Genomic DNA, 24,573 nt, shown 5'->3' on the forward strand with positions numbered 1-24,573 from the left:
GGAGACGGGGTCTCGGCGAGAGCCTCTGTGGAGGCGGGGCCTCGGCGGGGGCGGGGTCTCTGTGGGGGCGTGGCCTCGTCTGGCCCCGCCCTCCGGCACCCGGAAGCGGCCCGGGCGCGGAGCTGGAAGGTCGGCCGGCGCCTCGGGGAGCCGGCACGGGGGCGCTTGCCTGGCGGCTGCCGCGGCCCCCGAGCGCCCCCGAGCGCCCCCCGCCGGCTCCCGGCGCGGCCATGCGGCGGAGCCTGCGGAGCTTGCTGGGCGGCTGCCTCCTGATGTCAGGTGAGGGGTCCGCGGGGAGGGGGCTCCCGGCCGCGCTGGGGAGCTGGAGGCCGAGCCGCGCCGCGGGCGGCGCCCCCCGAGCGGACCCCAGGCGCCCCGGGAGTGCGGGCGCCGGCGCGGCCCCCGGAGCCTCCCTTTCAGCCTCAGCGCCCCGGCATCCGAGCTCTGCCTCTCCGCCCCCCAGCTCTGTGGCTTCGGGGCTCTAAAGCCACCGAAACCTTTTCAGCCCTCCTCCGAGTGTCCTCCCCGGCTTCAGACAGCAGCGGGCCCCTCCCTCCTTCCTTGCTGATGACCTGGGCTCCTTCCAGGACGCCGCACTCTCCCGGCCCTCCTCCCGCCTCTCAGCCTGTCTGCACCCCGGATCCTCCAGCCCTGCCAGATCTTGCCCCCCCATCCCCCGCCCCGCGCCGGCCCTGTAGGGGATACCAGCAGAACCCTGGCCTGGAGTACCATAGTACAGGCCGTGACTCACTGTGAGTCTCCCTTGGCACCGGTTGCAAGAGGGGCCAGTGGTTTATCCTACTCTTCACTCTGCTTTGGGGTATGCTTGATATTTTATATTGAAAATGGGGATGCCTGGGTGGCTCAGTGGCTGTGATCCCCGGGATCCTGGGGTCCATCCAGCCTCAGGCTCCCTGCAGGGAGCCTGCTTTTCTCCCTCTGTCTAGGTCTCTGCCTCTCTCTGTGTGTCTCTCATGAATAAATAAATAAAATCTTTAAAAATAAAAAGTTTAAAAAAAAAATAAAAAAAATAAAAAAATAAAAAGTTTAAAAGTGATTTCTATCTCTAGCCCAGATCTCTCCTCTGTGCACCAGGCTCCTTTCTCCAGCTGTCTGGGACATTCCTGCAGGTCTATCTCTCTAGTATCTCCAAGCTAACGCAGCTAAAATAAGACTTTTGGTGTCTTTGCCCCCAGTGCCAATCAGGACATCAGGTGCCTAAGCCGGGAATGAATATTAATCTCTCCATACCAAATGTAGACAGAAAGTCTAGAGTCTATACCTCTGGAAATACATCTAAAATCCATCTACCCACACCCTCACACCTTTTTCCCACCACCCAAATCCAGGTCACCCCCAACTGTCCCCACCTCTTGCTCTCTGCCCCACCCTGACCCCCCAGCGCCCCCTGGCAGTTCTTCAGATAAAATCCAGAGAGTACAGCTAATGTATGTCTCGTTTCCCCTCACCCACATGCCTATCTGAAGACGTGGAACCATAGGGGAGACCCATGTGTTGGGTACGGTCATTTACTTCTGCAACTGGTTTTAAGGAGCAAGGATGCCAACTTTTTTTTTTTTTTTTTTAACAGCATTAGGGCTGGTGCCACCTCCTAAAAACGTCAGAATGAAGTCAGTTAATTTCAAGAACATTCTCCAGTGGGAGTTGCCTGCTTTTCCCAAAGGGACTCTGACTTTCACAGCCCAGTACCAAAGGTGAGTCTGGGATGCTCTTGGCAGAAGGGCCCTGAGCTGGTCACTGAGCTGGACCAGAGGAGAGAGCCTGACTGCTGTCACCTGCATGATCATGACAACTCCTAGGGAACCTCCCTGCTGGCCTTTTTCTTTCTGTGTGGAAAATTCTTGTGAAAGTTCTCTTCTCTGAAAAGAGATACATCAACTCTTTCTTGCTTTTTGTTTGTTGTGATGGTTCAGCATTTGACCATCACAGGGCCACCAGTAGATACAGACATTTACTCGTGTGAGCATGGATGTCATTGGCCCTAGTGGTAGCCTGTTGCCCTATGAGCATATGGGATTTGTCACAATTGATGTTTTTTTAAGAGAAAAAATGTCACTGATATCATCTCCACTTATTAGAGCAGTATTGCTAGAAGTCAACAATTTGCAAGTGGAAGCCATCCAGGAAGACTGAGGTATGCAAAACAGGAAGGCCCTTGCCATCCAGCCACCCATCCCCTCCAACAGATTATGACAGAACCTCGCCATGCAGTGAGGTGCAGATAATTTGCATGGTGGGTGCTCAGCTACTCTGTGGCTTGAAAGTAAAACAGCTAGCTGCTGGTTCCGAAAAGCTCTAGCCTCTGAAAGCAGCAGAGGCTAATGAAGGAAGGGTGAGTATCACCAAGACAATTATCTCAGCGGTGCTCTGACCGCCCAGTACCTGCCCTGCTGGTCGATTTTTCCCTCTGCCGGCCCTCCCTCAGCAGCTTGCCATCATACGCCACAGGCTAGACTGCAGGTGACACACCTTTACGCCAAGTGCAAATAGCAGCAGGAGGCCAAAGGGTGATGAGCCGACACACCTGCTTCCAATATGACCCAGAAATGTGCAAAGATAGTCCCTTTGATGAAGCAGGAGGAAGCACAGGTCCCTAGAACCCATTAATCCCACACTCCTCCTCCTCCAAATTTCTTTTGTAGACATAGCCCAGGCCTGCTAAGGCAGGGAAGAAGTAGGAAGATGAGTAAGATAGCCTTTGTTCACTTTTTGGGGAGCTCCTTTGTTCGAAGTAATTTGCAGCTAACAGAACACTTTAAGGTTTCAAGTACAATGCAAAGAACTTCCAAATCACTTATGTCCACATTCACCAATTTTTAAGATTACCACACTTTCTTTCTTCCTCTTTCTCTGTCTTAAGTCATGCCCTTTGCCCCTTAAATTTTCATCATGAATTTCCTAAGAGTGAGGGTAACCTTTTATATCACCACCTGCAGCCATCAAGGTTGGCAGCCTCGACATTGGTGCAGTGCTTTCATCCGACCTACAGTCCTCAGTCCAGTTTTGTCTGTTTTCTCAAGGATTTAGGAAGGATTGTTGTGCCACTCATCTTTCCCTGCGTGTATTTTCTACCCCTGATTGGTTTGATAATTTCATGACTGTTTCCACTCCCAACAGGGAGCCTGCTTCTCCCTCTGCCTATATCTCTGCCTCTCTCTCTGTGTGTGTCTCATGAATGAATAAACAAAATCTTAGAAAAAAAACAAAAAGAATTCAGCTTGAGAGGTTGTGTGTACAAACTCTCCCATACGTGTGTGCTGGGTAAGGGTGACCAGAGGAGGGGTACTTTGGAGGATGAGTTGGTGATTTGAATGTGGAAACATCTTTGTTGGTTTTTTTAAAAAAATATTTAGTTTATTTGATAGAAAGTGTGCACACACATGTGTGTGAGCACATGAGCAGAGGGGAGAGGGAGAGGGAGAAGCAGACACCCCACTGAGCAGGGAGCCCAAAGCAGGGCTTGATCCCAGGACCCTAGGATCATGACCTGAGCCCAAGGCAGACACTTAACCGACTGAGCCCCCCAGGTGCCCTGGAAACATCTTTGAAAATGAGATGTAAATATGGAGAATGGGTTATATTACCTATTTCACGGGGAGGAAAATATTTTTAAATGCAATAAAAATGACTTGATAAAAGAGAAGTTATTGCAAAACAACTTTTGAAATACTCCATGTTCCAGCCAGTTGATGATGCATTAGTTTAAATGAAGGAAGTGGCCACATGTGAAAAAGCCCCCTTAATGCACTGACCCCTGGAGTCTCCAAATGATGGGATGTCAGGCAGCCCATGAAGAGTTGACTGGCGAAGTGTTTGTGGTATAGTAAGTGAAACGAGCAGATTATAGGATAGGCTGAGCCCGATGACCTCTACGTACTTTTATTTTTTCTTAAGATTTTGTTTATTTATTCATGAGAGACACAGAGAGAGAGAGAGAGAGAGAGAGAAACATAGAGAGAAGCAGGCTCCATGCAGGGAGCCCAACGTGGGACTCGATCCCGGGTCTCCAGGATCACACCCTAGGCCCAAGGCAGGCGCTCAACCACTGAGCCACCCAGGCGTCCCGACCTCTACGTACTTTTAGCAAGAACTTGTGGGTATCGCCTAGAATGTGGCCAGGTGTATGGTGGTGCCCAAGACCGTGAGCCCAGACGTCAAGCTGATCCAAGATCCACTGGGCAAGTTTCTTAGGTTCTCCATCCCTGCACCTCATCTATGGAGTAGGAGCAGTCTCCGTCCTGCCCTCGTGGGCTGTGAAAATTCAGGGACATAATACAGATGAAACACTTCTTGCCCTGCCTGACACCTATGTGCTGGACAAGTGGGCTCTGACTGTTTTTATCACTGTCACCTTGGTTGTCCCCTCTGAGGACAGCCACATTGGAGGAAGGGACACAGAGGAACCAGCCAGACAAAATCCTCACATCTTCCAAGACAGGAGACTGGGTTTCCTCGGGTCAGGTGGAGCTGATTACACATCCTCCGGTGGCTGTGACATCTCGAGGTCACATGCACCTGGTGGCTCTTCCCAGACAGTGTTTTCCTCTATAAGCTTCATGCTTCTACCACGCTTCTCCCTTCAGGGCTCAAGCTGTGTTTTAAAGCAATCATATGCAACAAATCTGTAGACAGATGAATCATTTTATAGTTTTTCCCTAGTAATAGCAGCTGTAGTGATTTGTAGGATGTTGTTTGAAATTCCTATAATAGGCTTATTTGGGCTAATTCATGTATAGCAATACTCACAAACTGTGTCCCTGTGCTTCTATAAATTGCAGAATCAAGGAGGGAAGCTTTCTTGGTCAAATATATCGAAGACCCAGCCCCGTGTTGGAGAAGCACACAGCTCATTAAAGCTGTGAAAGTCACTGAGGGAGTTCTGTTGTGAAGACAGACACCTCTTTACGTTGAACCTAGTTTCTGCCCCAGATCGTTTGACCAGGGGACAGATTTTTTTTTAATTTTAAAGATTTTATTTATTCATGAGAGACACACAGAGAGAGGCAGAGACATAGGCAGAGGGAGAAGCAGGCTCCCTGTGGGGAGCCCGATGTGGGACTCAGTCCCAGGACCCCGAGATCACGACCCCAGCCAATGGCAGATGCTCAACCATTGAGCCACCCAGGCATCCTGGGAGAGATTATTTTTGACGTGACTTATGATATCTCAGGGATCACTGAAGTCCCGTGGGGCACAGTTTGGGAAATGCTCATACAAAAAAATAAGCTTGCTGTTCATCAAAACTGATGATGAAGAATTTGGTGTATTTTTCTCGCGTTATCCTCCATCACCCTTTGGTAGTGGGGATTAATAAAGCGCTGGTCAGCCCCAGAGTGGACTGGAGTGAGAACTTTCATGTTTTTTTCTGATTTTACAGTTATAGGAAATTCCAGGATCTATGCACAAGTACTGCCTTCACGGAATGTGATTTCTCAAGTCTTTCCAAGTATGGTGATCACACCCTGAGAGTCAGGGCTGAGTTTGCAGATGAGCATTCTGACTGGGTAAACATCACCTTTTGTCCTGTGGATGACAGTAAGCCACTTTGTTTTCCATTTCATTGTCATGCCATCATCATGCCTTGGTTTTCTTTCCCCAGGAGGTAGCCTGTCGGAGGGAATTCTTTGAGCCCCCACAGAGTGGGTGGGTGGCCTTGCAGAAGGGGGTTAGGAAATATAATAATGAGATCTATGACCCAAAAGAGGTTTGTGGGAGAGACAGGAAGGGATAGCCATAAAGTCAATATGATAATTAAATATAAATCTATCAACGTTAATGCCTGGTGGCTATAGAATGAGTTAAGGCCAGTGTTGTCAATGAGAAGAACGGGAAGGATTAATGTAGTACATTTTCTGGGAGGAAGTCAGTTTGGAGTTAGGACGTCAGGAAATGTGACATGACAGATAGAAGAATAAAGGTTATTCGAGACAGGTATCAAATAAAGGTTACTCGAAGACCAGACGCAGATGGCCAGCTTGGCCAGAAGGAAGGACAGAGCACTGGATTTGGCTAATGGCAGATGCATTGGGTCAGGCTGGCTGGTAAGCATAAAAAAAAAAAAAAATGACCCCAGGTTAGATCTGGCGGGGGACTCACCAGGGGTTATGAGGTGAACATAATTAGAACATCGGGAATTGGAAACTAATGAAGCGACCTTATAGCAGTTGAGACAGCAAGAGGATAGGGGGTGACAGGAACCTCATTAACAAGGCTCAGGTGCAGCCTTTCAAGGAGTAGCCCCAGAGAAATTTGGAAGGATCGAGTCTACTCAGAGTGGGGTCTTTATACCGCCACCTGCTCTGGACCCCCATGGCTCCCACAATTTCACCCTCCCTGGTTAGGAATGCAGCTAGGATGCCCTTCCACTCTCTCCCAATTCTGTCCCAGGCTTGGGCACCAAAACTCTTATTTCTGGAGTCAGAAATTATCAAAGTAATATGATCTTTTTTCTAGGGATCTTTAAAAAACTAAGAAAAGTCAACACTTATAAAAAAAAAAAAAACAAACAAAAAAAAAACACAAGCAGCTTGACAGTAGTCAAGTTTCCAAAACATAGTTCAGGTTTCTGCCCCTGTAATTGTTCACTGACTTACCAGGTCCTGACTGGTTCCAGTTCCCTATTGGGGCCCATCTGTGGAAGTTCCCTTTAGAAATTCATACAGAATAGATAAGCAGCTTGCCTGAAGGTCACACAGATAAGGGGTGGCCCAGCAAGGATTCTGAGCCAGGCCCCTGCACCCATGCTCTTAGCAACAACTCCCCCTACTTTGAGTACTTACCTCTTGGACTTTATATGACAGGAAAGATATCAGAAAGAATTTGTTTATACTTGTTTTGAAAAGATATGTAGTAAGTTTTCTTATCTTGTTTTTAGCTACCAGCATATTAAAAACAGGGTAAAATCCTGGAAACAGGCCCATTGATAGCCTCAAAAAAAAAAAAGAATACAGGATATAACTTGAATAGCACCGTCATCCAGAGATACTTATTATCCATTGTACAACTATTACTGAGCGCCTACTATATGTCAGGCACATTCTTAGTGCAGAAGCTGTAATAGCGAAACAAAATCCCAGCTGTCATGAAGCATACACTGTAATGGGGGAAGACAAATAAACAAATAGATATATATTTTATGATAGATGTGACTGTGGTTCCCCAGAAAATAAAGCAGGGTACTGGGGCAGGTTGTGTTGGGAGCTGCTCTTTACATAGGGTGGTAAAAGAGTCTCCCTGAGGAGGTGACATTTGAACAGAGACCCAAATGAAGTGAAGGGGTTAGCCACATAAATATCCAGTAAAAGAGCATTTGGACAGAACAGCTTCAGACTCTATTGGAAATCCGTATGATTAACTATGTATGTTAGGCACTAAAAATAGTAGAAGTTACCATCTGTAGCTTCCAACCCAGCAAAGGAAATAAAGAAAATTCAACCCAATAGAAAGAAAAAAGAAGAAAGGAACAAACCAAAAAAAAAAAAAAAGTCTTTGTAGAAAAAACAAAATAATATAGTTGGAATAATTACAAATATGTCAGAAAGACAATAAACATAAATGGACTAAACTTGATTACTAAAACAAAAGGCTACCAGATTTTGTTAAGAAACAAAATGCAACTACCCCCCCTTGGCCACATCAAAGCAATCTTACATCAAAGAGGAATCTTACATCCTTCAGTAGACCAGTTGGTCTGCACAGTTATGAAAAATAAAATGACGATGTTTTTAAAATGTGATTTTTGACTGCCCTTTTGCTTTGTTCTCTTCCTCTTAGCCATGATTGGACCACCTGGAATGCAAGTAGAAGCACTTGCTAACTCTCTCCATCTGCGTTTCTTAGCCCCTAAAATTGAGAATGAACCTGAAACGTGGACCATGAGAAATATTTATAACTCGTGGGCTTATAATGTGCAATATTGGAAAAATGGCTCTGATGAAAAGGTAAGCCTGGCAAATCCCATGCATTTCAGACATAGGTTCCCCTTCTCTGTCTAGTGTTAATCTAAGCCCCTGACTATGGAGAAAAGAGGTAGGAGGCCATCCAGTCAGGGTCTTGCAAGATGGTAGTACCTTATAGTCCAGAGGATCTGAGGCTAGGTTCTCTGAGTGCCAGAAGCTTCCCAGTTTGAGGGATGCCTTGTATCTGGCCATGCTTCCCAGGTCCCAGGGGGAATTTGTAGAGCAGACTTGAGACTACAGATGGTAGGGTGCTCACACAGTGAGAGCAGGCCTGAAAGGAAGCTGCAGGAGAAGGAAGGTAGCACTGACTCAGCAGTTGGCTGGCGGAAGTCAGAGTCAGCTGAATCAGGTGACATTCTGCATGACTGCTGTTCTATGGTATGAACCCCCATGCCCCGTGTACACCATAGGATAGTCAAGTCCACACTCAGGACAGCCCCACCCCCAGACGCTAGATGAACAGTGTCACATTTTACCTGTCTGACCCCACTTTTCATTCTTGCTCTCCTCCTCTTCAGGGGATGGTTCCTTTAAAAACGTGAGCTAAGAGATTGACCCAGTTGGAAGGTTGCCCCTGCTACTGGGACTCTAGTCATATTCTCAACCTCCACCTCCTCGTGTCTGCAAGACGGGCATAATAACCCACTTCATGGGGTGCCAGGTGTTGGCGGGGTGGCCCAATCAATTAAGTGTCCCAACTCTTGATTTCAGCTCAGGTCATGATCTCAGGATTGTGGGATCAAGCCCCACATTGGGCTCCACAACCAGCACAGAATCCACTTGAGATTCTCTCCCTCTCCCTCTGCCCCTCCCCCTGGTTGCGCTCGCGCTCGCTCGCTCTCTCTCTCTCTCTTTCTCAAATAAATAAAATCTTTTAAAAATAACCCACTTCATTAATAAAGTGGAGATAATTACCTACTTCACAGGATTTGAGAGAGTTTGATGACTTAATGAAAAGACTAAACTTGCCCTGTTACCTGAATAATGTGTATGGTGGATACATGGGGTTTTTCCTTCCCCTTATGTAGACATAATAAGGCTATTTTCATTCATCCTTGGTTAGGCTCTGTTCTTACACTCAGCACTTCCTAGCTGAAGGCCATTTGTGCTCCTAACTCACTGACATATGTTGTGTAAGTTAGGTTACATATATGTTATCTCCTCTCTATTAGATGTTGGTCCTGTTGCTTAATTCTCATGAGTTCGGGAGACAAGGGTCACCTGTGTGTGTTGTCTTAGGAATTATGGAATTAAATTTATATGTACATACGCATACGGCACAGGCTCTCAAAATCTCAAGTTGATTTTTCCTCAAAAAAACTCTTGGTTTTTATGATCATGAAATGATGCAGAATATTGGCCTTCTTGACAGAATAGATGATTTCACTTATAGTCAAGCCCCCGGGAGATGTGTGCCTAGAAAGCAATATAGGAAAATGAGTTTTACGGTCACTTATCAAATGCAGGCATCTCTGTGAAGCTCTGGGGTAACAAAGGTCTGACAGGGCCAACCCACTCCAGGACTTCACATCCTACTTTTATGAAGGCTCAGTTTCCACAGCTGCCATGCCTGAGTGCCTCCTGCACCAAGCGTGAAATAAACACCCAGCTTAGCTTCTCATCCAGAATGTGCCCACAGAATAGACATCTGGTTGCACATTTTTCCTGTCACTTCTGCCTTTGGTGTGACACCCCACGTGTCAGAAAGGCCTCCTGCATCCCAGGTCCTCCTGGGTATCTGTAGTGTCGCCAGGACAGGTTTATACATGCCCTAGACTGACCATTTATGTCTCCCACCAAATTCACATGCTGAAACGCAATACCCAGTGTGAAGGTGTTAGGAGGTGGGGCCTTTGGGAGGCATGGGGTCAGTGGTCCCTCATAAAAGGGACCGCAATGAGCTCCCTCGGCAATAGACATAAGACAGTATGGTTCCTTTTTTAGAACTAATGCAGTGTGAAGGGAGCCTGGCTGGCTCAGTCAGTTAAGTGTCCAACTCTTGATTTTGGCTCAGGTCACGATCTCAGGGTTGTGGGATCTTGCCTCCCACTGCCACTCGTGCTCACTCTCTCTCTCTCAAATGAATAAGTACATCTTTAGAATGCTATGTTAAAAGGCTGCCGTATTAGGTCCCTAAACTCATAGCATAAAAAAAGACTTCGCGAAATTCTGTTTCGTCCCGATGGGAGAAAGTGAGCAGACAAAACCAGAAATTGCCCAGGTGTCAAAGATGGCAGGAAAAAGCAATCAGAGGGAACTTGAGCAGGGAGGCTCTTCATGTCTGTCCTTCCCTGCTTGTCACTATGGGTCAGGTCTGAGTTCAATCTCTGAAAAAATAGCATTGCAAGGTTTTAGGGGTAGTGGATACGTAGAAACAAGAGCCATTCCAATTATTTTTAATTATTGGAAGTTGTACCATATTCTTTGCGTATTCAGTGGTACAACCCAATCCTTGTCAATAAGCTTGGCTTTCTCCTACAATGAAGGAATAGAGACAAGTTGTCAACAAACCCAGCACCGCCCCGCCCCCCAAAAAAAGAACAAATTGCTGAAGTTAAAAAAAAGAGTCTGTGCTCACTTTCTATTGAAGTTCCTATTCATGTAACACATTTTAAATAGGACCCTTCTATCAGGAAATATAACCAAGATGGAAATGTGGGTGACATATACTCTTCTGGCCCTTTATTTTGCTGGAAACTTTTAGTTTCCCAAATTCAGGAATATATCGTCAGTGAGGATACCCTATGCTCATACTAAGCCAAGTCAGGGAGGCCCCACAAGAAGCACAGTGTGCCTCCCAGAGGAGCCGGGCTGCCTGACGAGGGCATTTCAGGTGCTCCAGTGGAGGAGCAATTCTAAAGAGAACCCTGGGCCCCTAAGGTCAGAAACCTGCTCTTAGAAGGAAAAGCACATGGGGGCCTCTGGGTGGCTCAGTGGTTGAGCATCTGCCTCCGGCTCAGGTTATGATCCTGGGGTCCTGGGATCGAGTCCTGCATCAGGCTCAGGAAGCCTGCTTCCTCCTCTGCCTATGTCTCTGCCTCTACCTCCCTGTGTGTCTCTCATGAATAAATAAAATCTTAAAAAATAGAGAGAGAGAAAGTGAGTAGGATGGTTTGTATGGCATCTAAACTAGAGAATCCAGTAAACGAAGTGGTTTGTCAGGACCAGTCAGTCCTTGCCCCAGGCCTTAAAATGCTCCCAGGGCTCCCCCGACATGAACGGGGAGCAACACCTGCTTCCTTCCTCTTCCTGTTTTGAGCCCAAGGTAAAGATGATAACTGCTGAGCATGGGAGGGGGGAAGAAGATGGTGTCCCATCACTGCTGCGGCATGTTTTTATTTTTGGCTTCATTCCTAGTGGCCGATTACCTGTCAGTATGACTTTGAGGTCCTCCGAGATCTGGAGCCGTGGACAACTTACTGCGTTCGAGTTCAAGGGTTTCTTCCCGAACGGAACAAAACTGGGGAATGGAGCAAGCCTGTCTGTGAGCAAACAGCCAATGATGGTGAGTGTCCGGATGGAGCATCTAATTCCGCTTCCCCTGAGCCCTTCAGATAGCTTTATAGACCCCCTCGAGGTGTTTGCATCCGCAGGTTCCTCAGACTGGAACACATCCAGTTCAGAGTGCCTCCCCTTCCCGGGGTGCATGTCTCCAGCCTCTTCAGACACATGAGGAAGAGTGTAGATGCTTCGAGCACTGTCCCCCGCAAGGGCTATTTGTCACGGCCTCCAGGACCTCAACGCAGTGGCTCACAGATCTTAAAGAAGGAGGGAGAGAAGGGGGGAAGAGTACCTTGGGCCCGGACACTTGTGATCATTTACATACAGACACATCGCATTTGCATACAGGGTGATCCAAACTTGTGGCCTGGATGTCTGCACACAAACAACAGGCCTCTTTATTATTTAAAGACATCGTTGAGGGCGCCTGGGTGCCTCAGTCGGGTAAGTGTCTGCCTTTGGCTCAGGTCATGATCTCAGGGCCCTAGGATCCAGTCCCGCATCTCCTTCTCCCTCTCCCTCTGCCCCTCCCCCTGCTTATGCTCTCTCTCTTGCTCTCTCTCTCAAATAAATAAAGTATTTTTTTTAATGAAAAAAAAAAAAACCCACTGCCAAGTGCAGTGTCATCTCACTGCGTTCATGATGATTTATGGGCATTTCTCAAAATAAGAGCCCTGTATTTGAGCACTTTTAGCGCATTTGGTTTGTCTACACCTTTTTTTGAGGATTAGCATTCTAAGGAACGCAGCCTGGGGAAAAACCAGCCCATTGTGTGCCATAATTTAGCAACAAATCACTCTTGTCCGGAAGAGGAAAGGCAGCCGGTTTGAGCAACTTCCTTCTGGGTGCCCTAAAATTGCTTTGAGTTATCATCCTTATTGTTTCCAAGTGTTGATAACCACATAATTATCCATTCTGGGTTGTTTGTCATTTTTTCCGGAGATCAACATCAAGCTCATTGGCCTGTAGTTTTTTTAATCTCGTTGCTGTAAACGCACAAATTGTTTGCCTTAACCCAGGATGCTTTCACGGCTCCCAGGCCAATGATCTTTGCGGTGTCCTCCAAAGCCCTTCGGCAATGGCAGCAGCAAGTTTTCTCAGGGCCACAGAGCCACATAGAAAATGAAAGGCCTGCTGCTGTCTCCCTGGGGTGATTTCTCTGGCATTTGCTGTTTCTCTCCGCGCACTCCCCCACCCCCAGTTGGGGCCTCCCATCGGTAAGGCCAAGGTCAGTGCGCTAGTGAACTGCCTGTGTCCTTCTCCCTCAGTCTGAGGGTCTGAGCCAGCTGAGCCTCTCTGCAATGCCTTTCTTTTTTAAAGATTTTATTTATTTATTCATAAGAGACACACAGAGAGAGGCAGAGACACAGGCAGAGGGAGAAACAGGCTCCCTGCGGGGAACCCGATGTAGGACTCGATCCCAGGACCCCGGGATCATGACCTGAGCCAAAGGCAGATGCTCAATGACTGAGCCACCCAGGTGTCCCTCTGCAATGTCTTTAAATAACAATAACCCCTTCCTTCGTGGGCTGCAAGTTACTTTCTAGGCCACATGTTATTTCTACAGAGCTTCTCGATGTTTTTTCTCATTCTGTTCCTCTCTTGAATCATTTTTACTTGAATCAGAATTCTGTACCTTGGGAGCCCCCATCCTGCTTGAGTCACTAGAATATCTGGTCTTAGAATTATCCTTCTTTTGGGGCGCCTGGGTAGGCTCAGTCGGTTGGGTGTCCGACTCTTGGTTTCCATTCACATCATGATCTCAAGGTCATGCATGAGGCTCAGCCTGCATTGAGCTCTGTGCTCAGTGCAGAGGCTGCTTCAGATTATCTCTCTCCCTCACCTTCTGCCCCTCCTTGCTCACATGCTTGCACCACTCTCTGTCTTTCTCTAAAATAAATAAACAAAATCTTTAAAAAAGAATCATCCTTCTTTCCTCTAAACACCTGTCACCTGCTTTCCCAAAACCTTGAATGTATTTCAGGATCATCCAGTGTCCTGTCCTTCCTCCATTAACATAACACAGGACATGGGACGAGTCCTAGACTGCTCTGTGCCTCAGCCGTCTCATCTGCAAAATAGGGTGAGCAATGGGCAGCCACGGTGGCTCAGCAGTTTAGCGCTGCCTTCAGCCCGGGGTGTGATCCTGGAGACCCGGGATCGAGTCCCACATTGGGCTCCCTGCATGGAGCCTCCTTCTCCCTCAGCCTTTGTCTCTGCCTCTGTCTCTCTCTCTCTCTCTCTTTCTCGTGTCTCTCATAAAAAAATAAAATCTTTAAAAAAAAAATAAGGAGAGCAAGGTGGTGTCACCACACATGGGGGTGGCAGGACTCAGAACAATGCCTGGCACACAGTGAGCCCTACGTACATTAGATATTATGGTTATTCGTAATGACGTCCTTAAAATCACACCGTGGAGTATTCTTAAAGGTTTATGTCCTGAGACAAGCCTCGAGGCCTACAATTTGACTCATGAGAGAAATATCTCAAATATTTTGTGGCTACAAATGATTGCCCATGAATGACAAAACACAAGCATTTTAGAAAAGTCTAACCCATTGAAAACCTGCTTTTGTCAAACATCACTTTAGGTTTGTTTAAACATAGTTCTCTCTTGGGGATCCCTGGGTGGCTCAGCGGTTTAGCACCTGCCTTCGGCCCAGGGCGTGATCCTGGAGTCCCAGGATCGAGTCCCAGGATCGAGTCCCACGTCAGGCTCCCTACAGGGAGTCTGCCTATGTCTCTGCCTCTCTCTCTCTCTCTCTCTCTCTCTCTCTGTGTCTCTCATGAATAAATTTTTAAAAATAAAAAAAGATTAAACATAGTTCCCTCACTTAAACCTCACAACAAATTTTAACATGAGCCTCTTGTTAAGGATCTGCCCTGCTTACAGACTGGGCAGTGAAGGTTCAGAGAGGTCAAGTAACTTGTCCAGAGTCGCTCAGCTAGTCAATGAACAGGGATGGAGTAGGTTACCTTTCCCGTAATTTACTGCAGGCGGATACAATGCACAGCTGAGCACAGGCCCGATCTCCCCGAGGGTGAAGCAGGGAGATGCATTCCCCTGGAATGTGTGGTCAGGGGGAGCTGTACCCAAGTGAGAGAGCTTTCTGGAGGGGCTTTCGACTCCTGGATCCTCCCCCACTTCTTGGCCTGTGTGAAGCACTGGTGACCTGTCCTTACCCTTTCTCTCTCTGGGGAAGTCACAAAAGCATGCTTTGAATTTGCCGGCCACCAAGCAGGTGTGCCTGTGAAGCATCCTTAAGGAAATGACGCTGACACTTCGTGGCTGGGTCACAGGGACCCAGGCGCTGCCCTCCAGGGGCCCAGCACGGTGTCATCAACGGTGCCAAGTTCAGGGGGCTCAGCCAGCAGCATTCAGTCCGTGTTCACGGAGGGATCCGGATTCGTGCCCCACAGCAAACTGCTGAGACATTAGATGGAAGGCCAGATGGACAGGTGGGAGCCTGGGGCTTCCCTAAGAGCTGGGACACCAGATCCCAGGTCAGCCTCCTGTTGTCCCCTGCGGCACGGCTGGCTCGCCACATGACCCTGCATTCACTGAGAAAGGACATGTCTGGGTTGGACGGGCTCAAAGTGGAGGCTGGAAGGCACCGCTCCTCAATTCTAGCAAACGAAGCGAGTGAGAATTCACAGGGGATCAGGGAAGAGTTCCCCTGAGCTCAGCAAGGGCGCGGGGCCAGAAAGATGGTGAGGCCACTGCTGGCACGAATGAGACACAGTGGGGTGACGAGGGAGGAAGGGGGTCCCAACCCCTGCCCTCTCTGCAAACACCCTAACTATTCAGACATCTAAGGAGTGTCTGTGGGCCACGCACAGTGGAGTGGGGGGTGGGGACCAGCAGCTGATACCGCCCCAGCGTGCTTTGGTCTGCCCCGTGCAAGTAGGGATGAATATTTTCCCCGCAAATAAAATGACTCCCTTTCAAATGACTTGCCCTTGAAGAGCAGGGTTCATTTGCTTGGCAACTCTCAGCACCAGATGCTTGAGGTTTGAATCAGGCGGGTGGTGCCTGCCGGTGGCCGGGCACTGGGAGGGTGGGTGACCCTGGGGTAGCAGGAGGAGGCGTCTGGGGCTGAATGAGGGGAGCCAGGACCACAGACGCCCAGGTCAGAGGTAAAGCTGGATGTTAGTTAGAGTGGTCACAGCAGATCTTATTCAGTGAGGACTGCAGGAGGCAAAGAGGGACCCGGATGTTTTAAAGGAAGAACAAGGGATCAGAAATGGAGAGAGAGGGGATCCCTGGGTGACTCAGCGGTTTGGCACCTGCCTTTGGTCCGGGGCGTGATCCTGGAGTCCCGAGATCGAGTCCCACATCAGGCTCCGTGCATGGAGCCTGCTTCTCCCTCTGCCTGTGTCTCTGCCTCTCTCTCTCTCTCTCTCATGAATAAATAAAAAATAAAATCTAAAAAAAGGAAGAAGAAGAAGAAGAAGAGGAGAGAGAACCAGGGAAGGGACAGATCAGGAGACGCAGCTTGGAAGGTAGGTCAGGGTCCATGTACTTCGGCCATCGGTGCCTAAGGCCAGCTGGTCTTTGGCCAGTTGGGCTTCCACCTTCCCCACCAAAAGCTGGGGGCCGGGGACCCTCCTTCATGATGATTGCAACTTCAAAGAAAGACAGCCCTGGGTTTTAGGAGATACCTACGCATCTCAAAGGGGTGGGGGAAGGATTTGCCATCATAAGCTCTTTATAGGGATCCCTGGGTGGCGCAGCGGTTTGGCGCCTGCCTTTGGCCCAGGGCGCTATCCTGGAGATCCGGGATCGAATCCCACGTCAGGCTCCCGGTGCATGGAGCCTGCTTCTCCCTCTGCCTGTGTCTCTGCCTCTCTCTCTCACTGTGTGCCTATCATGAATAAATAAAAATTAAAAAAAAAAAAAAAAGTCCATAAGCTCTTTATAACAGAAGCGCTAAGAAAGGAAGGCCAGGTGTTGGCGAACGTTCTCTGGGCAGCCTTGTGTTCTTCCAGAGGGAGACCCAGGGTGGGTGCTGGGTCGTGCCCGCAGCGTGGCCTTAGGCCCCTGGAGGGCACGCTGGAGCTCGGGCAGGTCTCTAAGTGCCACGGCGTGGACGCAGCCGTGGTGCCAAGAGCTTCTGCCAATTGCAACACAAAACACTTCACTGCATGTGTTTGCTTGGGGCTCCAGGGTCCCCCTCTTCTGCTTCGGGGCCAAAGAGGCTTTTCCAGAATGGGGAGGCTCACGGCTCAGAGCTCACAATTCTTGCGTATTATATGTCCACCGTCGTGCCAGAAACCAAAGCTGGAAAAAGATGGGAAGGGGTGACACTCGCTGGAAAGCCCTGGATCCTTGGGCAGGTGCCCCATGCTTCCTCCTCACCCCTTCTGAGATGAGCGTCCAGCCCTGTTTTCAGGGACTCCCACCGGATTGCGATGGTGACAGTGTTGAGGTCAGGTGCCCCGCCGTGTCCTTGACCTGAACCTGACCTAACGCGGCCTCCTGTTGTCCCCGCAGACACAGCCCCGTCCTGGACTGTCGCCATCGTCCTGGCAGCCTCGGTGTGCGTGGCCCTCCTGCTGCTCGGCTGCTCCGCCCTGCTGTGGTGCCTGTACAAGAGGACCAAGCACGTCTTCTCCCCCAGGAACTGTCTGCCTCAGCATCTGAAAGAGGTAGGCCTAGGACGGGGTTGGGGGCCGGGCGCGGATCAGAAAACCCTGATCGGAAGGGCCGGCTAATCCCACACGGTGCCGGGCTTTCCTGGAGGATGACACCCTTCTGCATGCGTCTCTGTCCCCAACCCCTCCCCGGCGCCCATATCAGGAAGTCCATGGTCACAGAACAGCCTGCAGGGAAGAGGCAAAGCCCTCTTTCTCGGACCTTCCATCCCTGAAGCCCCGAGTGGTCAGAGGTGACAGGCACTCAGCTGGGGGGCAGCTGCCAGCAGTGACACCCCCCATCCCAGGCAGCTGGGGCGGCCAAAACCTCCCTCCCAAAGGAGGTCTGGGGGGCACACCTCAGCATCCACACCTCTTAGACGACAGGGACCTGCTGGAGCGGGACCTCTGAGACTGAAGTTGTTCCCTCTTCCTGGGGGAAGTTACAAGAGAAAGGATAATGGGACTGGCCCCAGTCCCCCCTCTGCAGCTGGTCCCAGGAACACAAGTGACACTCAGGGTCTCGTGGCTCCGCTGGGCCCCCTGCAGGCCCCTCTCCCTCTCACGTGACTAGCCACTGCTCATCTGCTGGGGTGACCCAGGCCCTCTGCTCTGAGAAGTCGGAGTCTCTGCTCATGGGCACTGGAGGCCTGTGCTGCTCTACTTTTCACTTGCCATCAGCATCTGAGACACCCAACGACTCCCTTCCTTGCCAGTTAGGCTCTTGACATGAAGAGGTGGCCACCATAGCTTCAAGTTTACCAGGACTCCCACTGTGCCCCCTGGTAGAAAGGCTCTCCCTCTGGGAACCCTCTAGACCAGAGGTCCGCAAACCTTTCCTGAATTAAAGGGCCAGAGAAGCAAGTAGTTGAGGCTTCACAGGCCAAGAAGCAAAAATCAAGATATTATAGGGCACTTCTCCAGCCGCTTAGACGGAATCCTTTAAAACTCTGAAAACCTTTCTGAGTCCCTGGGCTTCACCATAGTTTGCTGACCTCACTCTAGACTCCCAGAGCCTAAAGATGCGTGTGCAGGGAGCACTGGTTCCCCAAGTGGGTCACGGGGAGTGAGGGTAAGCGGGGCCACTCCTGTTTCTACCCCTTGGTTCCTGAACCCGTGTATGCTATGCATTGAGGATGCAGCATCTCCTACTGGCCCTTGCTCCCAGATTGCCCCCGGGTGCTGGAGGGTAGCACCCCCGTTCTCACAGGGCACCATTTCCTGGCTGGCACCTCACCTGCACTACCAGTCAGTCACTCCATTGCTCCTCCAGGCCGGCAGCTGCTGGGTGGTGCAGTGTGTGGTGTCATCAGTGGGTCCCCGAGACATGTTGCCCACTCCAGGCCATGCTGGCCGTCATTGGGCCCCTTGGTCTGGCCTGATGTCACCTATTACAATGATGTATTGGCTTGTTAGCGCCTCTGTAACAGTCTGCAGCTTGTCATCTCTCAGTTCTGGAGGCCAGAGGTCTGAGATCAAGGGTGTGGGCAGGGTGGTTCCCTCTCAGGCTATGAGGGGGCATCTGCTCCCGGCCTCTCTCCCGGCTTCTGGAGTTTTCCTGGCACCCTTTGGTGTCCCTTGGCTTGTAGACCCCTCATCCCAGTGCCTGCCTTCATCTTCACATGCTGCCCTCTGTGTGTGTGTGTGTGTGTGTGTGTGTGTGTGTGTCTGTGTCTAAGTCCAAGTTTCCTCTTCTTGTAAGGACACCAGGCATATTGGATTGGAGGCCCACCCTGATGAGTGTGCTTTACCCAAGTTACCTCTGTATAGACGCCGTCACCAAGTAAGGTCACATTCTGAGGCGGTGACACTTCGAGGGGCAGCGGAGCACCTCAGCTGGAGCTGACACCTGCTGCAGGGATGATTTGCCATCCCGGCCCTAGAGGGCCTTGGTGGGCACCACTGAGGTCTGAGGGATTGTGTGCTCCGCTGGCCCCGGCTCCTGTGGCAGTCTCGGCATTCTTAATGATACAGAGACACTTGGGGCTGCTCCCGTGGGTCCCTAACACATGCCTCTCCCACAGACTTCCTCATTCCTGACCCTCCAGTCCCCCTTTCTTCGGGGTCCCTGACCACCGGCCTAGCCATTAACCCCTGCCTGTGAGTCCCCGAAGAGCCCAATCTTGGGCCTTGTGGTGGTCCCTTCTGGGTGGCACGGTCTCCCAGGGTCCTGTAGCCACAGGCTCTATCTCTACTGGGTCCCTGTCACATCCAAGAGCTATTTGAACCTTCTTAAAGGGTATAATTCTCTGCCGCAGATGGCCTGGCCTAGCTCCAGAACTCTAGTGATCTGCCCTGTGATTCTCCTTTGAGGATTTGCCGTACACTCCAGCCAGCGTCTTTTCCCACCACAGACCCTCAGGGACCTGCCAGGCCACACAGCCAGCTCACGGCCATTGGGTTCCGTTAATGTGTCATCATTGGCAGATAATGCCGGGCCTGCGTACCCCTGCCCCAGCCGGTCCCAGGATGTGGCGAGGGCAGCTTGCTCCATAGCCTCTACTTTCTGCAGGGCCCCTTCCTGCCCTTGGCAGCTGTCCTGTGTCACCCTGTGAACACACTGGAGTTGCATTGGCAAGGGTGGAACATGCTGCCTCCAGACCCACGGAGGCTCACCTGGCGTGGTGCTGGTTCTCAGCATCAGGAGAGGTGAGGTAGGCTCGCCGGTCCTGTACCTCGGAGAGGATGTCCAGCATGCCCTCTGCCATGGGTTTCTCAGGCTCTGAAGCACATCTGCCCAACCAAGGCCTCGCCACTTCTTTCCCTTCTGGTCCTGTTACCACATTGTCATGACAGCTGGTGTCAGGCCTTGTCCCCAGACCATCCAGTCAGCTGGCAGAGACTGTCCCCGGGAAGGACACAGTCCCTTGGCCTCAGCCCCTCCCTTCTGTATGGCACAGCTTCTGGGACTCTGCTCTGAGCCGGGCCAGCCCCCTTCCTGTTCTGGAAGCTACAGAACAAGCACCTCCACCGTGAGGGCTGGTCTCGGCCAAACAGCATCCACAGTGAGACCATGACCACCGGCAGGTGTTTCAGAGTGGCCAGAACCTTCTATCAAGAGTGGTGACTGAGACAGCAGAACCAGAATGGGCCAAGAGGCCTCTGTGAGATCTGGAGAAGCAGGAAGAACAAAGGGGGGTGGGCCCATTGCCCCGGGTAGAAGGTGTTTTGTAAGTAGAGACCCAACAGGAAGCAAAGCTATTCACCTGCTACTTCGGTTTCTGGCTCGCCATCACAGAGACCCTCAGACAGGAAAGGACAGATGGGGTTACGTGTCGCCAGGCAAATCAAAGCCAGAGACGGGCGGGGCGGGGGTAGTGAAGGGGGGGCCTTCGGAAGGAGCCCCTGCTGTGAGGCTAGAAGACTTTGCAGCCCTGCCTGCAGAGCCAGCCCCTGTGATTGACCTGAGAAATGGGGCAAGTGCTTGGGGGGGGGGGTGCGGGGGGTGAGCAGTGAAGGATGAAGGAAGTGAGTGCCAGGCAACCATGCAGACTGGGATCATTGCATCATGAAATCCTCCAGCCTGATGCATGATGTAAAAGGTCCACTAACCACGGCCAGAGAATAGTTAGGAATTTCGGGAGACTTAGTGGGGGTGGAGACTTTGAGTTGAAGCCACAGGGGGTTTATCCAATACAGCTAGATGGGGTTTCAGGGTGTCCCACCCAGAGACCAGCCTGATCCTTGCATTCCTGAGACTCAGCACATCTTCCTCCGCTCTTCTTTCCTGTGCCCTTTCCTGGGAGGATCAAGGGTGGCTCTAGTCCGATCTTACAGATCCCCTGGATCCGAGGATCTGCGGAGGCTCCTCCTGCCCCCTACCCATGTCCTCCTTTGGGCAACAGAAATCTGGACATAATTCCTCTTGCCTGCCCCTCCCCTCGCTTCCATCAGCTGGTCGAGACCCAGGGGGTGGGAGGTGACACCAGGGGCAGTGCGGCTGCCAGTGGCTTCAAGTAAGTGGCATCAAAGGGCTGAGTGTGCAGATTACGTTAAGAGGGGAGCCGACCGGCCGACGTGAAGCTACAGGTGAACAGAGGAGGGGAGAGGGGAACCTGCGGAGCCTTGGGACCGTCTCCACCTCATCCTGAAGATAGAGAGCGTAGGTGGACCTACAAGGAGGAAAAATGGCAAATGTGAAGTTGGCAGATGTTCTGGGAAACACAGCTGGGCAGCTCTCATGGCTCAACTGGTCAGACCAGGGTTCCCACCCGGGGCCAGCCCCGTGCCCTGGGAGAGACAAACCCACAAGGCCGTGTCCATAAACTGCTCTACACAGAAACATAGCGCAAGCCGTGTGTGGGGTAAATCGGCTAGTAGCCACTGGCTCGCGGCCGCCGACTGGGCGGGCAGCACGGGGCTGAGAGCTGAAATCGGGGACACGTCGGGGCCTGGCGAGCGCCAGAGCGGGCCCCTAACTCAGCCTGAGGACGCACGGGAGATCCAGTTCATTACTCCAGGACACATTCATCCCATGCCCGCACCAGGCTGCTGCCTAGAGGCAGCGACACTCAGGCTTTAGTGCCACAGCATTGGGAGTGGTCTAAAAATCTCTCTCCCGGTTTAAAAGAGGAACCATCAGGGGGTGCCTGGGTGGCCCAGCCAGTTAGGCGACTGCCTTTGGCTTGGGTCAGGGTCCTGGAGTTCCAGGATCAAGCCCCATGTGGGGCTCCCTGCTTGGCGGGGAGCCGCTTCTCTTCTCCCTCTGCCCCTCCCCACTGCTCATGCTTTCTCTCTCCCTCCCTCTCTCCTTCTTTCTCTCTCTCTCTCTCTCTCTGTCAAATAAATAAATAAAATCTTTAAAGGGACACCTAGGTGGCTCATTCTGTTGAGCGTCTCTCTTTGGCTCAGGCCGTGATCTTGGGGTCCTTGGGAGATCAAGCCCCACGTGCGGCTCTGTGCTTAGCAAGGAGTCTGCTTCTCTCTCTCTCTCTCTCTCTCTCTCCCTCTCCTCTCTCTCAAATAAACACATAAAATCTTTTCTAAAATTTTTCTTTAAAAAAAAAAAAAAAGAGGAACCATCAGAGGGTGACCTGATTTCACCATGAGAGGGTGGTCTGAAGTGCAGATCTGTTGTTGCATTTTAAGAAACTGTGGTAAAATACACGGAACATAAAATTTGCCATCTTGACCATTTGTGAGTCATTAAGTGAATTCACACTGGGTCCCGTTGTTGGGCAACCTTCACCACTATCTCCAGGACTTTTTCATCACCCCAAATGGAATCTGGCCCCATTCAACAGGAAATTCCTACTTCCCACTCTGCAGCCCCCGCAAGCCCCATCCTACTTTCTGTCCATGAATTTGACCCCTCTGGGGACCTCACCTGAGTGGAATCATATGACATTCGTCCTTTTGTGTCTGGCTTATTCCACCCAGCATGACCTCCTCGAGCTTCATCCGTGTAGCCTGTGTCAGAAATTCATTCCTTTTTAAGGCTCAGTGAATTTTCCCTTGTACGGAGGGACCCCATTTTATTTATCCATTTCGGCGTCGATGGGCATGTGGTCGGCTTCTGCCGTCTGGCTTTCGTAAATCACACTGCTGTGCACATGGCTGTACCAGTCCTCCTTTGAGACCCTGCTCTCGGTTCTTCTGAGTGTATATTCGGAAGTGAAATTCCTGCATCGTGCGATAATTCTATTTTTAAATCTTTGAGGAACTCTCCTGCTGTGATTGTCACATGCTTTAAACCAGCGTTCTCGGGGCGCCTGGGTGGCTCAGTGGTTGAGCATCTGCCTTCGGCTCAGGTCATGATCCTGGGGTCCAGGGATCGAGTCCCACATCAGGCTCCCTCTGCCTGTGTCTCTGCCTCTCTCTTTCTCTCTGTGTCTCTCATGAATAAATAAAATCTTTTTTTTTTATTTAAAAATATAAATAAGTAAATAAAGCATCACTCTCCAGCCAGGAGTCTTGTATAAAATCTGTGTAAGCCCAGAAAAAGAATTTGGACAATTTTGATCATTAACTTTCTCTCTCTCTCGTAGTTTTTGGGTCACCCTCATCACAATACCCTTCTGTTTTTCTCCTTCCCGCCCTCTGATGAGAATGAAGTCTTTGACAAACTGAGTGTCATTACGCAAGTCTCCGAAAGCAGCAGACAGAGCTCCGGCAACAGCTGTACTCCCGGGACCCCGTCTGGGCAGGGATCCTCCGAGCTGGTCCCCAAGGAGGGAGCAAACACACAGGGGTGCAGCACCCCCCTGCTTCTCTCACCTGCCACTGAGGGTCACCAGAGCGGGACACCCCCTGAGCAAACCCCAAATCCAGAACTCTCAGATTCCAGGACGTCTAAACAACCACAGAGCTAGATTTTAAAGACTGGCTTGGCAAAAAAAAAAAAAAAAATACTCCACGTTGGGAATTTGCTGCTCTATAAAAGGCCTCAATGATTTAAAAAGAAGAAAAAAAAAAGATATGTTGATCATTGGGAGTATAATTTTCAGCTTCTGATGCACACTAATATAGGGAACGAGTTTTGAATTAAATTAGAAGAAACAAAAATATCTAAAATGAGGAATAAAAACTGAGATGCTATAAAATCCAACCAGACGGCTGATGGACTGATCACCAAAACCACCTCAACTCTAAAGGGGTCAGCAAGCTTTCTGGATTCTCAGGGAGGAATACTTGGACTGAACTTATTTTGCTACCTGTATATGTTTTATATCGTGCTGGTGCTCTATTAAAGTTTTATTCTCTATTTAATATGCATGCATTAATGGAACCACACTTGGATGACTGTCAGATATTGAATGAGGCTCTCGTTTGCCATTGCTGGTGTCCATTCGTTCTACAGGTATTCCTCAGTCCCTTGCTGCTGTCAACCAGGAACCGCACCAGGTGTGAGGGTCTAATGACATCTGGGACCTGTCAGTCTAGGAAGCCTTGAATTCCACCTCAGATACCTACTAGCCTGTGACCCCGCCGTTTCCTCATCTGTACGTGGAGATGAAAAGACTTAAAGATTAGTCATACTCCATAAAAAGTGCTGCCCCCAGGGGAGCCTGGGTGGCTCAGTAAGCTAAGCGGTTGACCCCTTCAGGGTCGTGGGCTCCATGATCAATGGGGAGTCTGCTTGAGGATTCTCTTCTCTCCCTCTCCCCTTGCATGCCCCTCTTTTTTTTTTTTTTAAGATTTTATTTTTTTATTCATAAGAGACAGAGACAGAGGGAGAAGCAGGCTCCCTGTGGGGGGGGGGGTCCAATGTGGGTTTCAATCCCAAGACCCCAAGATCACCCCCTGAGCCAAAGACAGACACTTAACCAACTAAGCCACCCAGGTGCACCCACCCCCTTTTCTAAAATAAATAAATCTTAAAAAAAAAAAAAAAGTAGTGCTGCCCCCAGTGCTTGTATACAGTAGGTACTCAATAAATAGTAGCCATTGTTTTTTTTTTTTAATAGTAGCCACTGTTACACGCAACATAATCTCATGAGTATGACTTTAACTCCACAAA

General features: G+C 50.2%; 1 protein-coding gene and 1 long non-coding RNA gene across 18 annotated transcripts in view; one reads left to right on the forward strand and one right to left on the reverse strand.

Moving 5' to 3' along the window:
* The first annotated feature begins 123 nt into the window (after positions 1-123).
* On the forward strand, positions 124-23,822 carry IL10RB (interleukin 10 receptor subunit beta). Of its 4 annotated transcripts, none has more exons than XM_077879041.1 (7): positions 124-279; positions 1,592-1,715; positions 5,399-5,556; positions 7,795-7,961; positions 11,337-11,484; positions 16,975-17,129; positions 19,373-19,596. In XM_077879041.1, exons 1-7 carry the CDS (start codon positions 231-233, stop codon positions 19,424-19,426), a joined length of 855 nt encoding a protein of 284 aa, XP_077735167.1. In that variant the 5' UTR covers positions 124-230; the 3' UTR covers positions 19,427-19,596. The 4 variants fall into 4 exon arrangements, with proteins under 4 accessions (XP_077735167.1, XP_077735169.1, XP_077735168.1 ...); XM_077879040.1 differs by lacking the exon at positions 19,373-19,596 and adding an exon at positions 23,102-23,822 and having other exon boundaries at positions 125-279; XM_077879043.1 differs by lacking the exons at positions 16,975-17,129; positions 19,373-19,596 and adding an exon at positions 13,465-16,422.
* LOC144301857 (uncharacterized) overlaps positions 2,853-24,573 on the reverse strand; it is a 60,256-nt gene continuing 38,535 nt past the window's right edge. For 3 of the 14 annotated variants that reach the window (XR_013368752.1, XR_013368749.1, XR_013368750.1), the window contains 6 exons: positions 22,441-22,736; positions 19,731-21,226; positions 18,352-18,502; positions 17,474-17,547; positions 9,250-17,135; positions 2,855-8,261 (listed from right to left, as the gene is read on the reverse strand). This is a non-coding gene — a long non-coding RNA (uncharacterized LOC144301857). Of the gene's footprint in view, positions 8,262-9,249; positions 17,136-17,473; positions 17,548-18,351; positions 18,503-19,730; positions 21,227-22,440; positions 22,737-24,573 lie in introns of those variants that run through there. The other 11 variants (XR_013368745.1, XR_013368746.1, XR_013368747.1 and 8 more) reach the window with 7 other exon arrangements.

The sequence above is a fragment of the Canis aureus genome, chromosome 30, assembly GCF_053574225.1.
Source record: "Canis aureus isolate CA01 chromosome 30, VMU_Caureus_v.1.0, whole genome shotgun sequence".
Classification (NCBI taxonomy): domain Eukaryota; kingdom Metazoa; phylum Chordata; class Mammalia; order Carnivora; family Canidae; genus Canis; species Canis aureus.